Source organism: Solea solea, chromosome 6, assembly GCF_958295425.1.
Source record: "Solea solea chromosome 6, fSolSol10.1, whole genome shotgun sequence".
NCBI classification, from domain to species: domain Eukaryota; kingdom Metazoa; phylum Chordata; class Actinopteri; order Pleuronectiformes; family Soleidae; genus Solea; species Solea solea.
Genome location: NC_081139.1, coordinates 4,291,735 through 4,312,877, shown reverse-complemented (window position 1 = coordinate 4,312,877; position 21,143 = coordinate 4,291,735). Strand labels below are relative to the sequence as shown.

Here is a 21,143-nt window from a genome sequence, read left to right as displayed (position 1 = left end):
TCAGAGGGACAACGTTCAGAGCATGAGAGCTAGTGAGAGTGATGCAGGGCCCATGTCATGTTGAGCCACTAACTAAATGCTTGCTGCTGCCACCTTGAGGTAAGAAATGCACCACAAATTAGTTAGTCATGGGAATAGATTGTTTCTTAATCAATACAATCAGTGTTGAAACATTTTTGATATGATTAACGCTGCATTAACTTGCTTCTATAAAATAATGGGCATAAATAAATGCCCGTTCTTACTAATTATTGAATATGTGACTCTAAATGTGTTTTTTGGTCATTCATATATTTGCAGTTTTTGCAGCAGTACTGAAAATGTCAGTAGATTTTGAAGTTGACCTTCAAAAAGACGCTGTATTATAAACCTGCTTTACAGTCACTGCTGCTTATATTATAGTCTTGTGTAGACACAGCACACGAGGAGACGTATACATGCAACATAAAAAAAACACACATGCATACAAACGCTTGTGCATGCACACTTTTAGCCTAATTTGGTGGATGAGATGAGACAGGTGATATTACCTTGGCTGGGTTTCTGTTCAGTGGCTTACGCCGGTGTTTCAGGTGCACCTGGCTTTTGTGGCTAAAGTTGTAATTACCACCGTTTACTGCCACCCAGAGAATTGCAGCTTACATCTGCACATGCCCACACCCACACGCTGTCACCATTAACTACACACAAATATGACAGCAAAAACACAACATTCGGGTGTATTTTTGTGCAAAATGTTGTGTACAGCTGTGTGGTATGCTCATATGTGTCTTTGTATTGCTCCCTCCAGTTCAACGAGAAGGCAGACGCGGTTGTTCCTTGCTTCAGGACCTTGGTCCAAGCCAACGTCCGTAACAAGAAGATCTTCAAGGAGGCTGTCATGCACATGCAAGCCAAAGGAACCACGGATTACAAGTCTGGCTTCACATTCGCCTTTGAACAGCTTCTCAATGTAAGCGCCAACAAGCTTCTCAGGGCGGTGCGGAGCAGAGGTGGCTGTTATGTACTTCCAGAAAGTCTAAGCTAATGTACGGGCTCCAGCACAGTCCACTGCTGCAGTCGCTATCTAATCTCATTGGTTGAAGCTGATTTCACGGTGATAAAACAATGCTGACAGAAAGGTGTTTAGTTTTAGATGAGATACCTCCACGTTGTCAGCGATTGGACCGATTTCAGCCACTGTTGTGATGGGGTGGTGCTCGTGTCTGCAGCAGCCTGCGCAGTGGCGATGTCTGTCAGCAGCAGGCGTCCGTGACCACGTGCTCCCAACACAGGTGCTGCCTCAGCTCCGTATGCTGCTGTGTATTTTAGGAGGCTGCCACCCTAATGGGCTCTGATGGGATGATTGATGAGCACAGCCCAGAGGAGATCAGCCACAGACACTTTATATTCCTCTGGTGGGGTTGGAGGCACAGAGCCAAGTGCCCCCCCCCCCCCAGCCCTTCTCTTTGCCAGAAGAATGAGAAATAAAAAGGGCTATTTAATCGCTGTCTGTGGCAGACTCACTACCATGATTTGTGGCAAAGGCACAATAAAAATATGTAATTGTAGCAATATTATTTATCTTTATTAGAATCTTGTCAGATTGACATGCTGCTGGGCTGCATATCAATGGCAGCGGCTGTGCACACAGGCGGGGGTGGGAGTATCAAAGCTGAATGCTAAAAGCTGGTGCCTGGCTATGAGCATATAGCACTGGCATGCTGGTGGAAGTGCTTCTTACACAATCAAATTTAACGCTACAATGACGTTATGCAGTGCGCCCGCAAATGAAATTCTAAAAAGGTAATGATAATGATAAAATTATAGTACGGGGAAGTTCATGACTGCCAAGTGGGAAATATGTAAATGAAAGATGATGTACGACAGCTAAGAGCAGATTACACCGGAATGTAGACAAATATAAACCTGCAACTTTTATTATGTTACTATAACAACTACATTACAGTGTGCAACATGGTGTGTGCGTGTTCTCCTTCTGCCTGCACGTGTTTTCTGTAAGTGTTCTGGTTTCCTCCTTCACAGTTCAACGCATTTGACCTCCTTGACCTTTACAGAGAGATAGAAAAAACATTGAATATATTAATTATTAGCTTTAGGTGTCGGGATAACCATACATCTTTGCTGTCTGTACTGTGTTAAGTTCCCTTTTGTTTCACTGACATGTACCACTGTACCGTATTGTATGAAATGAAGTTTCTTGCCTGACCACTTTCCCCCCGTTTTGTTCTTGCATTTTCCCTAACCTGTCTCCTCCCTCCTTCTTTCCCTTTCATTGCTCTCCTCTCCTCCCTTTCCTCTCTTCATGTGCCACAGGAGAGTAGCGCCCCGAGGGCCAACTGCAATAAGATGATAATGATGTTTACAGATGGCGGGGAGGATCGTGCGCAGGAAATCTTTGAGAAGTACAACTGGCCCAACAAAACAGTGAGTCTTGTCCCCATAAGGCTGCTGTCTTTTCCTCTACTCTGCTTTTCTTTTCTTAAGTGTCCAGAAACTGTCTTTACTCCCAGAATCTCCCACCATTTTTGTCTGACATTGTCTCCTTATAGCACAGACAGTTGTGTTAGTTAGGCTGTCACACATGCCAAGTACTCCAATCTGTGCATATAACATCCTCTCCCAGCTTTCCACACTTCCATTTTGGCTGTTGTAATTCCGACTCTTCCCGCTTGTGATTCATCTCTTTAGTCTTCCACTCTCCTTCCTTACTTCCTCCTTCCTTCTCTCAGTCTGTTTCTCTTTCCTTGTCTCTTTTGTTATGTTGCTGTTGGTGTTAACAGCTCTGACCTTCTGACTAATTAGTCATGTTACCATTAGATCCCACTAAATTACAGCCAATAGATAAGGAAGCTTGTGTCAGTATTCCCTTCTTGTTGTCACTCCCACTCCCTCCTTTTCCCACTGCTCCACCAATATTTATTCTGATACCCATTAGTACCAAGTCCCCTTTTGGCGGCTGCTGTCACATAGGAATAATCTGTAGTTTGACAACTCTCTCACTGCATTCTTGACATGGAGGCAGTTGTGTGAGTTGACTGGAGTCTAATGTAATTGTAGTTGAAATTTGTTTGTCATAGTGATCAAATGATAGAGTTTGTTTTTAATCATATCTGTGTTTTAACGTCGCAAATTATCATTATTTTCCGTCTGTCTCTCTCTGCTCTCCACAGGTCCGTGTGTTCACCTTCTCTGTTGGGCAACATAATTATGATGTCACCCCTTTGCAGTGGATAGCTTGTGCCAATAAAGGTAAGAGGATCAAATGATTCTGACTCACATTCATATGTAAACATGTGTGAAAAGTAATGGGGAAGTGATTTTATAGATAAAAATGGTTTTTAGAACACAGCATTTTAGCTGCTTTTTCCATTACTATGTTTAAACATACAGTATATACAGAGGGTATAATAATGTTCAATATAGAGTGTCTTATATCCTTTTTTTCCAGCATAACCTTGGCAATCTGTCTTTTTCTGATGAAAAAAAACAACATTTTCACCAACTATACGAACACAACTGAGCAAAAAGACCTCAAAATCATTCAAATCGGATTGAATATGTGAAATTTAGAAATACGTCACAGGTCGAAGTTCACTTGGCTCGTTTTTATGAACCAAAAGAAAATAAAAACGGTTTATTCTGTGACTTCTGCACAATCGTTGCTATTTTATATCACTACTAAAAATGCAATATAAAATGAATCATAACTTTGACTCAACGACACATAAGAAGATGAAAAAAAACACATCTTTAAAGCCTGAATATGTGATCTATAAACACACACTCCCAGGATGTCCATATAAGGAGTTGTGTATTGTTCCCACTGCAAATTACCATGGCTGCACCTGCGGCACAGAAGGGTTAATGTCAATAACATAGTTCTCTGGGATATTCTATCAGTACGTGATAGTATAGGAATGTATTTGTAAAGGATAAATCCTCTTACAAGGCAAGCGGGTCAGCAAACGCTGCACAGACAACTCATCCACATCCAAATATGTAAATACAAAAACTCAACAGCAAGAAACAAATCTCATTAGAATTGCATCACGTCACCAAACTATGAGACGTCTACTCAAGGACGCCTGAGATTAAAGTGCAAGTGCATTCATCTAGTAAACCGTTACTGTTCGACAGTCTGATGACTTGTGGAATAAACACGAGCTTCTTTCAGATTGTTCTATAAAAGACCGTCTAATGCTGATATAGCAGCTGAAACTCATCTCAGAGAGCATGAGTGGCATCATACAATAACGTTGTATATCTTTCTAAGGAATTGTTCAGAATAAAATCGACACGGGAGATCTTTGTGTTTAGCGAAGATTATCCTTTGACAGAGGGATAAAAAAGGTGGAAATAAATTCAATAAAGGAAGAATAAAACATGATTAATTAATAGTTTCATGAATTTAGTGCCCTCCCAAAATTTATAGTGTCTGTCTCACATTAATATGTGAAAATATGTAAACAATCCTGCATTATTAAAAAAAAATCTCTAAGATTAATCTCTTTGTACACGTGATGTTTAAATCAATAATCTCTTCATCTGAAATCACTATGGTCCAAAAATAATATAATCCAAAAAGCAGGCAGTTGTTGCTGTCCTCGGATTTGAATGCTCTTATTATTTTTTTTACTTCATAACCCACTTCTCTGCCTCTCTTTTGTGGTTAAATTTAATATTTTTCCTCAGTGTTACAGTTTATCTGAAGCGGTTCCTTTATGAAGCCTGTAGCTGCCTCTATGAAGCCTTGTTAACTGTCGCTGCTGATTTGCTCGTTGCCACTGGAGCCAAGTGCTTCAGAAATATCTCCTCAGAAGTTGTTATTAATTAGCAGGAGGAGTCTGGTAGCAGGATGATTACCGTGCCATCTCCCCGTCAGGCTGGGGAAAGTCCCGGATTATGCCTTTGTGCCAACATGCTCTCTACTGTTCCCGACCGCAGTGATTACCAGACGACTAAAGTCTATGCCAGTTTAAGACAATAGGGTTGACACATCAGCCTCAATGGAGCTGTCCTCTCATATCTTCAGTACTTCTTCCTCTTTGGTATCTCTCACCAGCAGAGACGGCTTTCTGACAATTCAACGGGCCGTGACCTTTCACCTGTGACATACACATGATGCAAAAACATGCATGATGTTGTCTCACTCGAGTCTTTAGAAGAAAGTGACCTCTCTGACCCTGAGGACAATGGAAACCTTTATCCATGCTCTCAAACTGTGTATCTAAATCCAAAACTGAAAGTTATCTTAAAAAAATGTACACTTTACCCAAACAATACAGTTTTTTTTTTTCCAATTTCCAAAGATAAATGTGTTCTGACAAGTTTTATGAGTAAAAGATTGGAAAAAAAAGAATTAAAATTAAAAAAATTAAAAAGAAAAGGTCAAATTTGGTCAAATTAACACAGCAGCATCATAATGATTTTAAGTTTATTCTTGTGGGGGGAAAAAATGAGTGAAACTGCCCTTTAACTCATGAGTATGTAAGTATCATGTGTATAAGGAAAATGTACAGTCAAACTTGACTTCTCATGTCTATTTTACCCCTACAAGATGATTTGGAGCTTACACACGTGTTATAATCATAGACTAAAATTACAACTGCCATGTTTAAACCAGAAATTCACAGACGTCAGGTGCCTATCGTGGGCGATACCAGCTGTTCCCTCATGCTCGCTTCCTTTTTATGGGAACATCATTTACAACATTGACATCATGCTCTCTATTCAGGAAGACCTGATACGAAATAAGACCATTAACACTTTTAAACCGGTCGTCTGCATCAAATTCTTGTATACAGTCTATGGTTATAATTCATACCCTAGTAGTTGTTTTGACAACACCAAAATCCAAATTTTGCTCTCACACTTGTCTGAAGAGATCCATATGTCTTCATAAATCAGCGTTTGACATTTGAGGGGAACCGACTTCTACGAGTGCAGAGGCATTATGTAAATGAGATTCGCAAAAGAAATTAGGTTATTGATTAAAATCATAATTGCTCCTCACGCAGCAGAGACGCAGCTCGGCACAGACGAGAGCCACGTCGCGTTCTAACTCTTTACTTTACTGCCTGTGTTTCCCTCTCTCCACCTCTCGCCGAGCTCCGCCTCACCTCTGTGGCACGCGGCCAACAACCCCGAGACAAACTACCGCTCCGAGGAAAAACCAAAACAGATAGCTGTGTTCTGTGACTGCACGCGCAGGGGTGTGGAAAGCATGTGCACACGTGTGTTTAAAGCCGGCGCGCTCACATGTGCAAATGAGTGAGACAGACCGGGCAAATTCTCGACACAAACCACTGTGGAAGAGTGCATAATGTATCAGCATAATGAGAGTCATCTTTGCCTGTTAACATTCTGGGGATGCTGTCTCCATTTCACGGCTCTTTGTATAAACACTCATGGCTTTAATAACTTGGGGAGCGGCATGGTTATTGACCCAGTCGGTCACTCTCCTCCATTCCTAATCAGTAGCAGCGGCGCCTGAGGCTCAGCAGTCCCAAGGAGCCTCTGCATTTACATCCTACAGCACGACCATAACTGTGGAGAGGTCATTGGCCACAATCTCTACCGTGGCCGTGCAGCTCCACATCATCCGATGGAAATTATAGCGTCACATGTACCTAATAACGCTGGAGAGATCAAATGGATCACCGTTTGACTGCTTAACGTGTGTGAATGTAAAGCAGACGGGACATGAGCTTTCAGTTGGAAGTATATTTGATTCTGTCCTCTTAATTTTCAGGTTACTACTTTGAAATTCCATCGATTGGAGCCATCCGAATCAACACCCAGGTAAAACACAAGGAGTCAATGTGTGTGTGTGTGTGTGTGTGTGTATACGCTGCTGAAGGCACCTTTCTTTTATAAATCCCACAAAAGCATCAGTCTCAACCCAGAATCAAGTTCGTTCTTCCTTTATGCTCGCTTTGATGATAATTACACAGATAGTATATCTTAGAGTATACCACAACAAAGGGGTAGATGGTAGCACAGCTGGGACGACTGAGGAAAGGGGGCGACAGAGGTGGAGATTCAGTGATAACAGCCGTGGTCTGTCTGTAAGAATGTTGTTGAAGCTCTAATCTAGACACAGTTCAGATCTTTCTCTCTCTCTCTCTGTTACTTTCTTTTTGTCCATCAGTCACACAAACACACCTCTGGTTCCTCACAAACCCAAGGCCCCTCCACACTTGAGGCACCGTGAGCCCTTGGGATAACCTCATTCCAGCTGTAGAAATTGACTCAATTGCCTGAAGGTGGGGGGAGCTACTGCATCCCCCACCTTCCCCAACCGCCTACCCCACCCACCACTCCTCCGGCCCCCACCCACCCCCCAGCACCAGTGAGCGATCAGGCCCAAGAATAGACTGTCAGCTGTTCCATTAACTCTAGCATATTTATATTCTGAGAACTGCCACTTACTCTAATAGGTTTTCTGAAGGTGGGTGACTACAGCTCTCTTTGTGGGTATAGAAGACACACTGGGGCCTTTTCTACTTGACTCACTCTATATACTCACTCACTACAGACTCTCTTGACAAAATTCACATAATGGATGGCAAAATATTATTATTCGTATGATTGAGGAGTGGACTAGTTTTGTGTGGTTCCCTATACTGTGTCTTTTTTGTGGCCTGCCTCATCCATTCAGGCTCCTTCTCAGTGGAGCAACAATAACAGGCATTTGTTGGAGTGTTCTGTCTTTACAGGGAATGTACTGATGAGTTTACTCTCTGCAGTTGGGGATGTTACACTTCCCCAGGAGACAATAGCATTAATCAACGCGTAGGGATGCCACCGGGGTCTATATTCTTTTGGATCATTTGGACCACACGTCTCCAGTTGCTGACTTTTTATGTTCCCTAGATTGTTCTAGCCAGGCGGAAAATTTCCCCTATATCCCGTGAAAAGGTCTGGCTGTCATTGTCCTGATGGAATATCTCCCTGTGGCGTGTTAAACTGGACTTATATTGAGCTAATAATAGAATAGGTTACGCCTGTCAGCACCTCACTGTTCAGGCTATGAAAAACAAACGGTCAAAAGCATAATACTGAATTTGCTGGCTGCTCATACAGGGCGCCTCTTTTGTGTACTGACGACAAATGCACAAAGGCTGGCGGCAAGGGTCATAAATGTGCGATAACGTTTTCCTATTCACTGGAAAATGGATGTAAGAACGGCTGATGTTTTAGAATTAACATATAACCCCTGAAGAGAGAGGCTGCTTTTTTATATTTTAATACACGGTGTTTTGTTGATACATTACAAGAGACATTTCTTTGCTATTATAATTACCGTTTAATCAGATACTAAGGGATAATTTGTACCTTTTGCTGGCAGACGTATACACAGACACTTTAATTGCAAAACATTTTTCCCGTCCGTGGTCTTTACGCCAGCAACTCCCAGAAGACGCATCACTGGAAGGCTTTTTTGCCTCCAAATTATGCAGTTGCTTCGTCTACCATGGAGACCACTCACCCAACAATTTAACTGACAACACACCGTCTCCCAAATGATCAAACAATATAGATCGATGGTTCAGTTTACATTAAAAGAGACATTTTAAAATGCTGTATGAGGTGTCTCCTCAGAATATAGTGAACGTGATGTATCACTGGTAGACATAACCCCCTCACCTCTATTCACAATCGCTGCGGGACATTCTCACTGTGCCAGTGTTGACAATCGAGCCCCTGGGAGAATGGCCTGTTTGCACGTCAGGCCATTGACACCCTTAATGTGTTTTTAATAGCTCCTTCATAATGATGAAAAACTGCCTTGAGTGGCTGAGGACCGGAGGCTTTATGGCTCAACAGGACCAGGACTCTGCTGGTCGACCACTGGTTTTATGTGGTAACAGAGAGGAGGCGGGTCAGGCTTCTTATAGTTTTATGGCAGATGAACACTGGGTGGCTTTTCCAGCTCTTTGCTTTTAACATCCAACACATGACACGCACTATAAACACCTGTTAAATCATGACTGTTTATTGTGTGTCATCATCACTCACGCAAAGTGGATTTGCTTTTGCAGGAGTACCTGGATGTCCTGGGCCGTCCCATGGTGCTGGCTGGGCCTAAAGCCAAACAGGTGCTGTGGACAAACGTCTACCAAGATGCACTGGTGAGCGAGAATATTGATTGATTGATTGATATTGATGTGTTTTGTGTTTAATTTTTTAATAGACAAAATAAAAATATACAAAGACAAAAAAAGAACATCTCAATCTGAGTGGTAAACCAACAAGGGTGTTAGCTGAAGCTAATTGTTATTACCTTACAATAACATTATTTAATAGTGCACTGCATGTTTTACCATTTTCAGAACAAGTATTTAACATTTATTTCCCTCATTTTAAATAACCTCTGGAGACTTGATAGTAATTGTCCATATTTTGTACATAATTCGTAGTGAATTGCAATCGACTATATCTTAAAATTTCAGTTTTCAAAGATAGAATATTTGTATTTGATCCACCCAATCATTCATGTAAGACTAACCCAAACATTCCTTCAGCAGACTAATACATCTCAGCTTCTGTGCTTCTGTGTATTAGCTCCCTTAAACTTCAGTTGTTATGAAATATGTAAAGATATTTCGAGCTAGCTCGCTAGATAGCTATTAGCTAGCTAGCTAAAATATAGATAGATAGATAGATAGATAGATAGATAGATAGATAGATAGATAGATAGATAGATAGATAGATAGATAGATAGATAGATAGATAGATACCTTTTCTCTGAAAACGTCTTTATTTTATTTGGAAGTAAGTTATTTCTTGCTTTGAATATTATTTGCGCTGTTTTAAACTGAATCAGATCCAGACATTTTAGACCTTGTGTTTACAAGAAGAGTTCATTTGTGTGGTCTTATATCCTGCGTTATTTATTAATCTGATGGCCCTTTTCTGCATCATACATATTCGTTGATTGTACATATTTGTATTTCTCTTTGTTTTAGGGTTTGGGCCTCGTCATCACCGGAACAATGCCAGTATTCAACCTCACTGCTGACAGTTTCAGCGCTCAGGTAAAAACACCACTTAACGCCAGAGGTTTATAAATAAACCAACAAACAACATCACCTTAGCTAATGCTTTGCATTCATGAGTCTTATCGTTCACCTCGCGGTCTGCTTATCTAAGCTATTCAAACAGAGCCCTGGCACTGGTGTGGTTGGAAGGTTTCAGGTTTTATTTTATTTATGGGGGAGTTTGGGTTGGCGTTGACCATCAACAGTGATTTGTATTTGGCATCCACCCAGATGCTGCTCTTTTAGGCAACACCTCCCCCCTGAGGTGACGGCAGACATCACAGCCACCCATCTGTAGGGAGCACAGAGGCTTCCAGCTTTCATTATTCATGACCAAAGTATTTACTCTAAGCTTAAAGCAGTGATGCCGCTGCAAACTGGCTTGTTTTGAGAAAGACTGTAAAGAATATGGATAAATAATCACGAGTCATGATAGTCAAAGCTCCCGGAGAATTTCAGTCCTGTGTGTTTCCCTGACGTCAGCTTCACGTGTGCATCACACAGAACCAGCTCATTCTGGGAGTTATGGGCGTAGATGTCGCAATCAACGAAATCAAAAGGAAGACTCCGACTTACAGAGTGAGTGTGCACCCAGTGTTGTTTTTAAATGCTATTTACACAATGTTAACTTTTAATTGCGTTACATGTTTTAAATGTAAAGCACGTTGAGCTGCATTCTTTGTACAAATAAAGCTTATTATTGTTATTATTATATTAATGTTGATACATGCACATTCTCATTTCGACCTTTTTTCCCGTGCAGCTCGGAGCAAACGGCTACACCTTTGCCATCGACCCAAATGGTTATGTGCTGCTGCATCCCAACCTGCGACCCAAGGTCGGTCCATGTTTTGACTCCCGTCCGCATTTACCGTTTCCGCTTCCTCTCCTCCTCGTTCTGAAGCTGATTTTCGTCATTATTCTAGCTGACTACCGTTAACCTTCCCCTCCATTTACCTCTGCCTTTTCTCTTTTCCTTTCTTTCCCTCTCTCTGTGCAGATCATTAACTTCAGAGAGCCCGTCACTCTGGACTTTCTGGACGCAGAGCTGGAAGACAGCAACAAGGAGGAGGTAGAGAAAGCATTTTGAGAAATGATCCATTTGTAGAAAATAGCGTTGAGTTAATGGACGCATGAATGTTATTTAGTTTACTTGTTTTTCCTTCATTATGTATTTGCATTCTTCTCACATTTCAGCAGCCTTTTTTTACAGGTTATAGTTGGAAAATCACAGATGTAAATGATTGAATTATTATAGCCGAGTTCCATTTAATTTCCTCATTTTCAGGGCACATGCTGCTTCACACTCATAATTTCCTGACGTGCATGAATCGAACAGAGCCATTGTTAAAGTGATTAGTAGCACCTGTGCTTTTCCTGCTATAAGATGTTAATATGGCTGCCACGTAAAGAAAGGCCCATATCGATGTTTACATCACTGTTTCAGCACGAACATAAAGCATGTCACACAAAGATTCAGATATTCACTCTCTCTCTCTCTCTCTCTTCATGTCTCATCCTTTTCAGATCCGTCGACAGATGATTGATGGCAAATCAGGACAAAGGAAAATCAAGACGCTCATTAAGTCAGTTGATGAGGCAAGTCATCAATATGAGACTCAATCACAATCCTGGGTTGTTGTTATGAATCTGAATCACTCTCTATGTTCCGGGCCTGTCGTGTCCCTCCAGTGATGGGGACGTAACATTTGTCTTTGTGCTTGTGCCAACAGAGGTACATCGATGAGGCCTTGAGGACGTACACGTGGACGCCTGTGGAGGGCACAGATTACAGGTAGTTTTCAAATCAAACATTAAGACCAGACCTCAGACCAAAAGATTGTTCACCATGAACCTGTGAGTGAAGTCCAACTTTGATCATTTTATTTGGCTGTTTTTTAAAAAAAAATAAATGCAGCTCTCTCGTCTGCCTTCTGTTTTTGCATGTAACTATTCACCCAAATTAAAGAGGCATTTTTTCCTCTCCTGTTAAAATCCTCGACGATATTCAATGCACAAATTAATTACCTAGTCCATTCACCACACCTGAACATTGAACATACAGGATTGCGTCATTATGACATTTCCTCCAGGCTACGCTTTATATTAATTATAGTTTATGATATTCAGTAATCCTAAAAAAAAAAAGCCTGATATCGAACCATACTGTCAAATAAATTTTAAGCTCTGCACTAACTTACTTATCCTGAAACCAAGGGTTTAGAGCGATAAATTGGATTTTGCTCATAAAAGTGGCGACAATGGAAATTTCTTCAAGTCTAAATTATCTCTATATTTGTGATAATCAACTATAGCCGTGGCTCAGTCTGAACCTCATATTATCACAGCCCCGATTTTTTTTATCTGTTCCTGTTCATCTCCTTACTTGGTTGTACTTTATCTTTGTACTGTATATCTCCACAGATTAAGAAATAGGACACGTATCCCCCTGTTTCCTCCCTTCAGTTTCTGACTTTGGTAGAAGAGTAAATATTTAGTGACAAAAGTCACAAAATAGGTTTTTCCTTTTGTTTTTGTTCATAAAGACGAGCCAAGTGAACTTTGAACTGTGACGTGTTGCCATATTTCACAAATTCAATTCAATTTGAAATATTTTGAGTACATTTTGAGTAGGAAGAGATGATTCTGTGTAATTTCTTCTCTCACCTCTGTCATCAACATCAGCTCTCTTCAGAAATTCCCAGGTACCTGTCTCCTCATCGCCGGCTGACAAAGATCACCAGCCACTCGCTTTCTTCCACTGCAACAGGATGTGTTTCCGTGTGAAATTAAAATCTGACCCTGGTTTTTTCTGCCTCATCACTTCAGTCTAGGTTTGGTACTGCCCACATACAGTGAGAACCACATCAAGGCTAATCTGAGTGACCAGATCCTCCAGGTGCAGTGTAAGTACCAGGGAATTCCCAGCATCCTTCGATCCCGATCTCTCTCTTTTTTTGCTGTCTCTCTTCTCCTCCTCTCTGTCTCCTAAATATGACCTTACACTCTTACTCAGTCTTCTGTCCTGGGTCACAAACATCATCACAGGGAGTATCTGAGCGTAGTTGCCTACCCCACCCGTCCTCTCTCTCCCCCCTCCCTCCTCTCTCTTTGCCCTCTGGTAGGCAGGATCATACCTGAGTGCCCCCCCCTCCCCCCAACTCCTCTACTGCCCCCTGTTCCCTCCTGTCTTCATGCTGTGCTGTAAAATGGTGATGTTTTTTTCTTCACACTGGCTGAAGAAAAAAGTTACTGAACTGACAGAAAGGTGAAAGCTGTGGTTTTACTGTGTTACTCAGGTGAAAATAATGGTGACCATTGTGCTATTATTTTTTTTGCCAAATGCTCTCGCCTCTTCTCCACCAAGAAATGATTCTGAAGCATCTGTGTTCAAAGTATTTGATGTTCTGAAAAGCTGTGAAAACATGCATGCTTTTCACTCCTTCTTCTGATTTCTATCATTTTGCAATTTTCTTTTTTCTTCTGTTTTGTGTGTGTGTGTGTGGGTGTGGGTGTGATTTTTATTTATTTTGTTTGTTTGTTTCTGTTGGGTTGTGTGTGCAAAGTTTCTCAGCTTTGGAATCATTCAGTAGATAAACTCCCACACGGCCCAGGATCAGGGCTTGTCCAAAGCGGGAGTTTGGGATTCTGTGGGTCTGGATGGAGACACATGTTGTTTCCCTCATTCCTTCTTTGTCCAGATCCTATCACTGCCCTGTTTTTTTATTATTTTTTTCCTTGATTTATTATTATTTTTTTCCACCATTACTGTCTCTGTCTCTCACAGTTACTGGTTTGTGTCTTTCCTGGTTTCCTTTCCTGGATTTTCCTGTGTTTTTCAGTCTTCCTTTGGTTTTCCGTGTGTTTGTTTGCTCTTGCAAATAAGATGTTTGCTTTTCGTTTATTTATTTTTTCTCTCGTCTTGTTTGACTTAAATTGGTTTCTTTATTTCAAGAAAACAATATTTTTATTCAAACAGTAATTGAATAAAATATTGTCTGTGATCCCCTCCTTCCCACCCAATCCCCTGTTTCTTTTCTTGCTCTCTCCTTCTCTGATGGATCCACACAGTGCAATACATCGCGGGCAAGTATACTCCATATTGGTCCACGTTCCCTACCTTTACTTCCTAACCCCCACCGCTGCCTCCTCCCTCCCACACCTCCTCCTGCTGCCCTCCCTCCTAACCCCACCTGTCCTAGCCTGCTTGTCTCTGTTCCTGACCGTCTTGCCTTTAGGACCCTTCTCCTCCTCCTCTTCCTCCTTTTCTCCTCTAATTTTCCCCTCCTCTCTCTTCCTTCTCTAATCCCACCTCCTCTTCCTCTTCACCCTCTTGCTGCAGCTCAGATCCCACATCTCTCACGATGGCTCCTCCAATCCCCCAAAGCTCACCCTCCTCACCACGTAGCTGCTGCGCCAGAAACAAAACAAAAAGACCTACTGCACCCAAGGAAGACTAATATTCATGTTCTATGTTAAAACGTGTCTGTTGTCCACCTCTCCTGATTTTGTCCCCTTCTGTAGATAGCTCCAAAGGGGTTGTGTCTGCCTTCTCTCTCCCTCTCTGTCTGTCTGTGTCCACATTTCTCTCTTTTTCTCACCTCCCTTCTACATCATCCTTTCTCTTTAACTCTTGCCTGTCTCTGTATTTCTTTCTTTTTTCTTACAGTGTCAATAGATCATAAATGTATGAACACATTTTTTAGATTAGAGCTCAGGTATTGTCAGACAAAATTCCCTCGTGATAGTGCTATACAGCTCTAGATTTTTAATTGTTTAATGTAATTATTATTATTTTTTTCAAATATAGGAAAGCACACACATTCAGTTATCATGTTTTTTTTAATGCCACAGTTCAGCTTTATGAATATATCTAGAAATAATACTTCTAACTACTTCTATATATTTACAGTAAAGTAAACCAGAGTACCATGTAGACACTTTTTTGAAATGTAATAATATATTTATTCGTTCATATATATAATTTTCAAAAAACAAAAAAAAAAACACTTCTGATGATTGTTATGAAGTATTTTCTCCTATAACTGGAGGTGTTGCAGCCAGCAGACTTGACCCTACTGACCCTACCACTGCTGAGCTGTGTCCTGCCCATCCAGGTTCTCCCATGTCGTCAGGTGCCAGGGTGCTGCTCAGTGCACTGCCCGACTCCTGTGTCGTCCCTCTGTACTCCCCCGTCTCCATCGGCTTATCTCCCTCCCTCCTCACCCCTCAGACCACCAGGGGCACGGCTCCAACCCTATCAACGGTAAACTCGACCCTGGAATGTGCACGGCATTGTGGGCGGAAAACTACCTGGGCACTCTATTTTTTTAGCTCTAAAAGTCAACATTTCACCCTTTGCTGGACAGAGTCACCGGTCATGACACCATGAGATAATAACAGTGACACACCTGTTGAGGCTTTTAGGACGTCTATTTTGTCCGTGATAGATGAAATGCAGTTGCCCTTCGACATGCCCTTCACAATGCAATGCATTTCCTCTGATTGTGTGTCTCTCTGGCCCTGTCCCCTGCCAGTCTGAGGGGTGACCAATTCCATCAGGACCTTCACCCACACCCCCCACCCCCCTGCAATAGTTGGCCATGTTGATGCCTGCCTGATCCAAACAAGCACTCATTATGAGACAAAGTGTCTGAGAACTTGCTTCCTGACACGTCAGGTCTGGTTGAGTCAGTTCTCAGATATCCAAAACGATGTTAGAATGAATCGACAATCAATCTGGAAACTCTTTGTTGACAAAGTGGAGAAAAAAAGAAAAGATGTGAGTGCTTTATTAAAAAAACAAAAACAGTCATTCGTTGAGAGTCAGGTCCCATTTTAGGCACCATATTGGCTAACGCTAGTGTTCCCATGATACCTCAGTGTTGCTATGGTAAACTCCCTTCTGCGTCCCTGCACCTCTGAAGAACAGCTGCTGTTTACTCACCACTCCCCGCTGATCTGCCCACTGCTCTTCCTGGATAATCTTCCCCTTTCTGTTGCAGATTTTGAATCACTGCTGCCAAACAGTTTTGAGTCTGAAGGACATGTATTCATTGCTCCCAGGTAGCCCTGTGTGTGTGAATGCTTTCTGTCAGTGATGGTCATTCGTTTTGTTGTTTTTTGGTCTTCTACTCACGTCTTTTAAAGCACAGTATGTGTCTTTATTTTTGTTTTTCACTCCCCATTCAGCCCTCTGTATCTATTGTGTGCTTTCCTGAATTGTTGTGATGTTAAGTTGCACTGCAAGTGAATTGTTGGTCTCTCTGTTTTTCTTAAGGATTTTAGGGGTGTGTGTGTGTGTGTGTTTTTTTTAACAGGATATATCACTCTTTCCTCTAAGTTACCCCGTACTGAAGACACATTCGAACTGCTGTGCATGTTGCAACTGTGTTGTTGTGTGTGTTCATGTGACATGGAGACATTTAGGGGTTTTCAGTTTGTTAAAAGTAAAGTGGACGTTCGAGGGAGGAAAAATCCGTTGTGCATGTTCTGATTTGTTATCAAATCCTCATATTCTCTGGCATTAACCTAAATTCTGAAACATGCTGATAACATCTCTCTCTCTCTCTCTCTCATTGTACTGCCTGTGCTTTGCTCTACATTGCACATTTTTTTGTTGTGTCAGATTGGTGTTTTAGTACATATAAAACATAACCTGCACATGATGCATGCTGCACATTATAGCATCAAGTAACATGTGTATGGTTTCATGTAGGGCTGAACGATTTTTAATGAATATAATATAATTGCGATTATTTTGACTGAAATTGGGGAATGAGAATATTGAATGCATATTTGTGCTGATCTGTGTGAAACAAAGCTGTTTTCTTCAGTCTTCAGAATATGATATATTTAATCTAAAATGGTAATTTGACACCGTTTTTTAAGAAATATTGTGCCTCCTGCGATTTGAAAATAGCAGATGGCCGAATTTCGATTAATTGTTCAGCCCCTACTTTCATGCTTCCCCGCTGTCGTGCTTCCTTGATAAAGGGTTTGTCCTTTATAAAGGGAAGAATGATATTGGAGCGGCACGAGGCAGACCGAGTGTAAATGGTGTGTACAAATGTGCTTTTACTTTCTCTCTATGAGTTTAAACGCCTTGTCTGCTCCTCAGGGAGTACTGCAATGAACTGGAACTGTCCAACAACAACACCGAGTTCCTGCTCAACTTCATTGCTCTCATGGAGAAGGTGACACCGGACTCCAAACAATGTGGGTTTATTTCTCATCGGCCAGAACAAATGTATATATTTTTGAAGGACTGACCTTAAAGGAACTGGTCCGACAATGATATTTGTCTTTTTGTGAAACAAAATTCACAAGAAGATCAGATTTTCCCTACCACAATATTTCTATATGAACAGCACTGATGACATATTATGACAAACTGCAATTGGCTTTGAATCAATCAAGCTGTCATAAATATTTGCTAGACCACTGAAATGTATAATAGTCCTTAATAAAAATCCCTGTTTACTCCATCTTTGAGCAAAAACTGCTGGGGTATTTAAAAGTAGCAGCAGTAGTATCAGTAGTAGTAGTAGTAGTAGTAGTAGCAGTAGCAGCAGCAGCAGTAGCAGCCGTAGCAGCAGCAGTAGTAGTAGCAGCAGTAGTAGTAGTAGCAGCAGCAGTAGTAGTAGTAGCAGCAGTAGTAGTAGTAGTGGTAGCAGTAGTAGTAGTAGAAGCATTAGTAGTAGTAGTAGAAGCATTAGTAGTAGAAGTAGCAGTAGCATTAGTAGTAATAGTAGTAGCAGTAGCATTAGTAGTAGTAGCAGTAGCATTAGTAGTAGTAGCAGTAGCATTAGTAGTAGCCGCAGTAGCATTAGTAGTAGAAGTAGTAGCAGTAGCATTATTAGAAGTAGTAGCAGTAATAGCAGTAGTAGAAGTAGCATTAGTAGTACTAGTAGCAGTAGCATTAGTAGAAGTAGTAGCAGGAGCATTATTAGAAGTAGTAGCAGTAATAGCAGTAGTAGTAGTAGTAGTAGCTGTAGCAGTAGCATTAGTAGAAGTAGTAGCAGTAATAGCAGTAGTAGTAGTAGCTGTAGCATTAGTAGAAGTAGTAGCATTAGTAGCCTAGTAGTAGTAGTAGTAGTGCTACTTCTACATGACTTCTACTTTGTAAAAACTGGTAACACTATGGGAAAATTAAACTCATAATATGTACACTTACATATTAATATCCACAGAGTGCATTTCAAATTCACTTAAACTGGTGCAGCCTTATTTTGGTTGCTGTGTTCATGGATGAGTTTTCTACGCTATTATGGGTATATAATATGTGACTAATCATGCTCTCTGAGTGTCTTAATATTCTCTTTATATTCAGGTGACAATTTGCTCCTTCATAACCTGATTCTGGACACTGGCATCATCAGGCAGCTGGTGGATAAAGTGTGGAAGAACAAAGACTTGAATACGTGAGTGTCGGCGAGTGCTTGGTTGAAGTTTTAGATTCAATGAGTTTCACATTTTGAAGCCTGCGTCTTGTTTCTTTCTCACCACTCTGACATTCAGATATGGCTTTTTAGCCGTGTTCGCTGCGACTGATGGAGGTATAACGAGAGTGTTTCCAAACAAGTAAGTGCACCTTTATCAAAGCTGTAGTTCTGATATATCTCTCACTTTGTTGTGAAGACTTAATGTTTAACAAGCATGTAGGACAGCGGGAGGCTTGTACGTTTCACATTACATTGTGTGTGGTCTTAAATCTCAGGGCCGCAGAAACCTGGGAAGAAGACCCTGAGCCTTTTAACACCAGCTATTACCGGCGTAGTCTTGACAATAAGGGTTACATCTTCAGAGCCCCTTATCGAACAGGTGAATGATGCTCTTAGTGCTGGGTTTTATATCTCATCTCTACAATGCTGTGGCTCTTTGTCTCTAAATGCTCCCCTCTCTGCCTCCTCCTTCTCTCTGATTTCTTTCCCTGGTTTAGCCAGGGATGAGCTGCTGAACCCAGAAAATGACACCATTGGGATCCTGGTCAGCACAGCTGTGGAGATCGCAATAGGAGGAAAAAACATCAAACCTGCGGGTGAGACAGAACTCTTACTCCAAAAGATGTTACAGAGAATGCATCAGAGCGGTGGGAAGATAATTACAAGTTTGTGTTGTTTTTGCACCTTCATGTGTATTTTAGTGGTTGGAGTGAAACTAGACCTTGAAGCCTGGACGGAAAAGTTCAAGATCCTCGCCAGTAACCATACAGACAACCGTCAAGGCTCGAATACGGTAATATACACAATGCAAATTAAAGTGTTGAAAATCGTCTAACGTCTATTGTTCAAATGACGACACCGTGTGACGATCTTTTTCCCTGTGGCAGTGTGGACCAAACCGAGGCTGTGAAATGGACTGTGAAGCCAACAGTGATGTAAGAACATCTGCCACTTTATAAGGAGCTTTATTATAAAAATGTGTAAACCTGCAGAACATTTTCATTCAATTTTTGCCTTCTGTGTGCAGGATCTCTTGTGTTACTTAATCGACGACGGTGGATTCCTGATCATGTCTAATCAGAAGGAGGAATGGAACAAGGTGAAGCTAGAGAATTCATTTTTTGATTTTTTTTCCTCTGACCTTTACATCAAATATAAAACTGAACTGTTTCTTTTTCCTCTCCAGGTGGGAATGTTCTTCAGCGATGTTGACCGCTACTTGATGTACGCCCTCTACAACAATTCCTTCTACAATCGCAAGCAGTCATTTGACTACCAGTCTGTGTGTGAACGGATGCCCAACAGTGAAGCCGGAGCGGCGCCCAGAGGAGTGTTTGTGGTAAGATCTTCAACTTGAACGAAAATATGGAACAAACAAAAGGAGGCAGAGTATAAGAAAACGGATGAATGCACAAAAAATATTGAATTATTGTAACGCACTTATGCTTAATTCTTTTCACAATTCTTTGCAGCCTACAATTGCAGATTTTGTAAATGTGGCTTGGTGGACATCAGCAGCTGCTTGGTAAGACTTAACTCATTATCTTACAAATAGATATTTTTCTTTTTTTAATTAAAACATCATCCTTGCTTGTATATAATACAATATTATAATACTATTCAATATCAATATATAAAGGTTTGGTTAATATCAATACTGTGTAAACACATTTTGAGGCAACACATTTTGCTATTACATGTTTCCTTAGATTAGTGAAATGTTTATTATTTTTCACTCTTGAAAATTATCAATATCCACTGATTTAAAACGTTTTTATCGAAATCTTACCGAAAATTATGAGTCATGTATTATTTATGGCGTCTGCGTAAATTCCAGAACAGACTGAGCAGCTGCCTCTCAACTGAAACTAGACACACTTGAGTTTAGGCGCCTGGTTAACCATATCTACACTCTTGAATAAACTGTTCAACTAAGCTGTTAACTGATTTGATTGTTAAAGGGAATGAATTTCATAATTTACCATTAAGTCCCATGTTTTGATGTCACAACATATGATGTTTTATGTCAAGAAATGGAAATTGTTAAGTCAGTGCCAAAATGTTTGTAAAACATCAAGCCACATATTTGCATTTAACAATCTCTTATTGACATCCACTGTCTCCACAGGTCCCTGTTTCAACAGTTTATATATGGGCTGGCTTATCACAGCTGGTTCGTCAGAGGTGGGTGCAGACAGGGCATTAAATTACTGTCACTGAAAGTGTTGTGCATTGTTTCTCTTGTCAGTGACACTTTTTTTGTTTTTAAATAAACTCTGCGGCCATTTGACAAAATCAGTGATCTGCTAAAAATTTGATTCTAAGTGTTCCATAATTTTTAGGAGATGTTTTACAGCTCAGAACTTTTTAATCAGTGACACTTGTTTGCCTGTGTGTGCTTGTGATGCGGCAGATGAGGTTGACGCAGAGGGAATCGATACCAAAGAGCGGAGTTGCGTAATGATCCAGACCCAGTACTACTTAAGTAATCTCAGCAGCTCCTATAACATCCTGCAAGACTGTGGCAACTGCTCTAGGTCTGCACACACACACACACACAAATACACAAGCATGTGCTCACACCTATGTACCACAAAGAATTGTACTGTGATGGATACACAGAAAGATCAGAGGATCCGTCTATTGGAACTAA

General features: G+C 41.0%; 1 protein-coding gene across 3 annotated transcripts in view; it reads left to right on the top strand.

The window, feature by feature from the left end:
• cacna2d2a (calcium channel, voltage-dependent, alpha 2/delta subunit 2a) overlaps positions 1 to 21,143 on the top strand; it is a 139,452-nt gene that overhangs the window by 112,680 nt on the left and 5,629 nt on the right. For 2 of the 3 annotated variants that reach the window (XM_058630777.1, XM_058630779.1), the window contains 26 exons: positions 791 to 952; positions 2,317 to 2,427; positions 3,174 to 3,252; positions 6,755 to 6,804; positions 9,048 to 9,137; positions 9,975 to 10,043; positions 10,551 to 10,625; positions 10,810 to 10,884; positions 11,047 to 11,118; positions 11,574 to 11,645; positions 11,780 to 11,841; positions 12,876 to 12,952; positions 14,118 to 14,132; positions 16,052 to 16,112; positions 17,167 to 17,264; positions 18,379 to 18,469; positions 18,567 to 18,629; positions 18,766 to 18,869; positions 18,988 to 19,086; positions 19,192 to 19,283; positions 19,378 to 19,425; positions 19,518 to 19,589; positions 19,677 to 19,829; positions 19,963 to 20,015; positions 20,619 to 20,674; positions 20,904 to 21,027. In XM_058630777.1, the coding sequence (XP_058486760.1) occupies positions 791 to 952; positions 2,317 to 2,427; positions 3,174 to 3,252; positions 6,755 to 6,804; positions 9,048 to 9,137; positions 9,975 to 10,043; positions 10,551 to 10,625; positions 10,810 to 10,884; positions 11,047 to 11,118; positions 11,574 to 11,645; positions 11,780 to 11,841; positions 12,876 to 12,952; positions 14,118 to 14,132; positions 16,052 to 16,112; positions 17,167 to 17,264; positions 18,379 to 18,469; positions 18,567 to 18,629; positions 18,766 to 18,869; positions 18,988 to 19,086; positions 19,192 to 19,283; positions 19,378 to 19,425; positions 19,518 to 19,589; positions 19,677 to 19,829; positions 19,963 to 20,015; positions 20,619 to 20,674; positions 20,904 to 21,027 (2,123 nt within the window). The remainder of the gene's footprint in view (positions 1 to 790; positions 953 to 2,316; positions 2,428 to 3,173; positions 3,253 to 6,754; positions 6,805 to 9,047; positions 9,138 to 9,974; positions 10,044 to 10,550; positions 10,626 to 10,809; positions 10,885 to 11,046; positions 11,119 to 11,573; positions 11,646 to 11,779; positions 11,842 to 12,875; positions 12,953 to 14,117; positions 14,133 to 16,051; positions 16,113 to 17,166; positions 17,265 to 18,378; positions 18,470 to 18,566; positions 18,630 to 18,765; positions 18,870 to 18,987; positions 19,087 to 19,191; positions 19,284 to 19,377; positions 19,426 to 19,517; positions 19,590 to 19,676; positions 19,830 to 19,962; positions 20,016 to 20,618; positions 20,675 to 20,903; positions 21,028 to 21,143) is intronic. The other variant, XM_058630778.1, reaches the window with a different exon arrangement.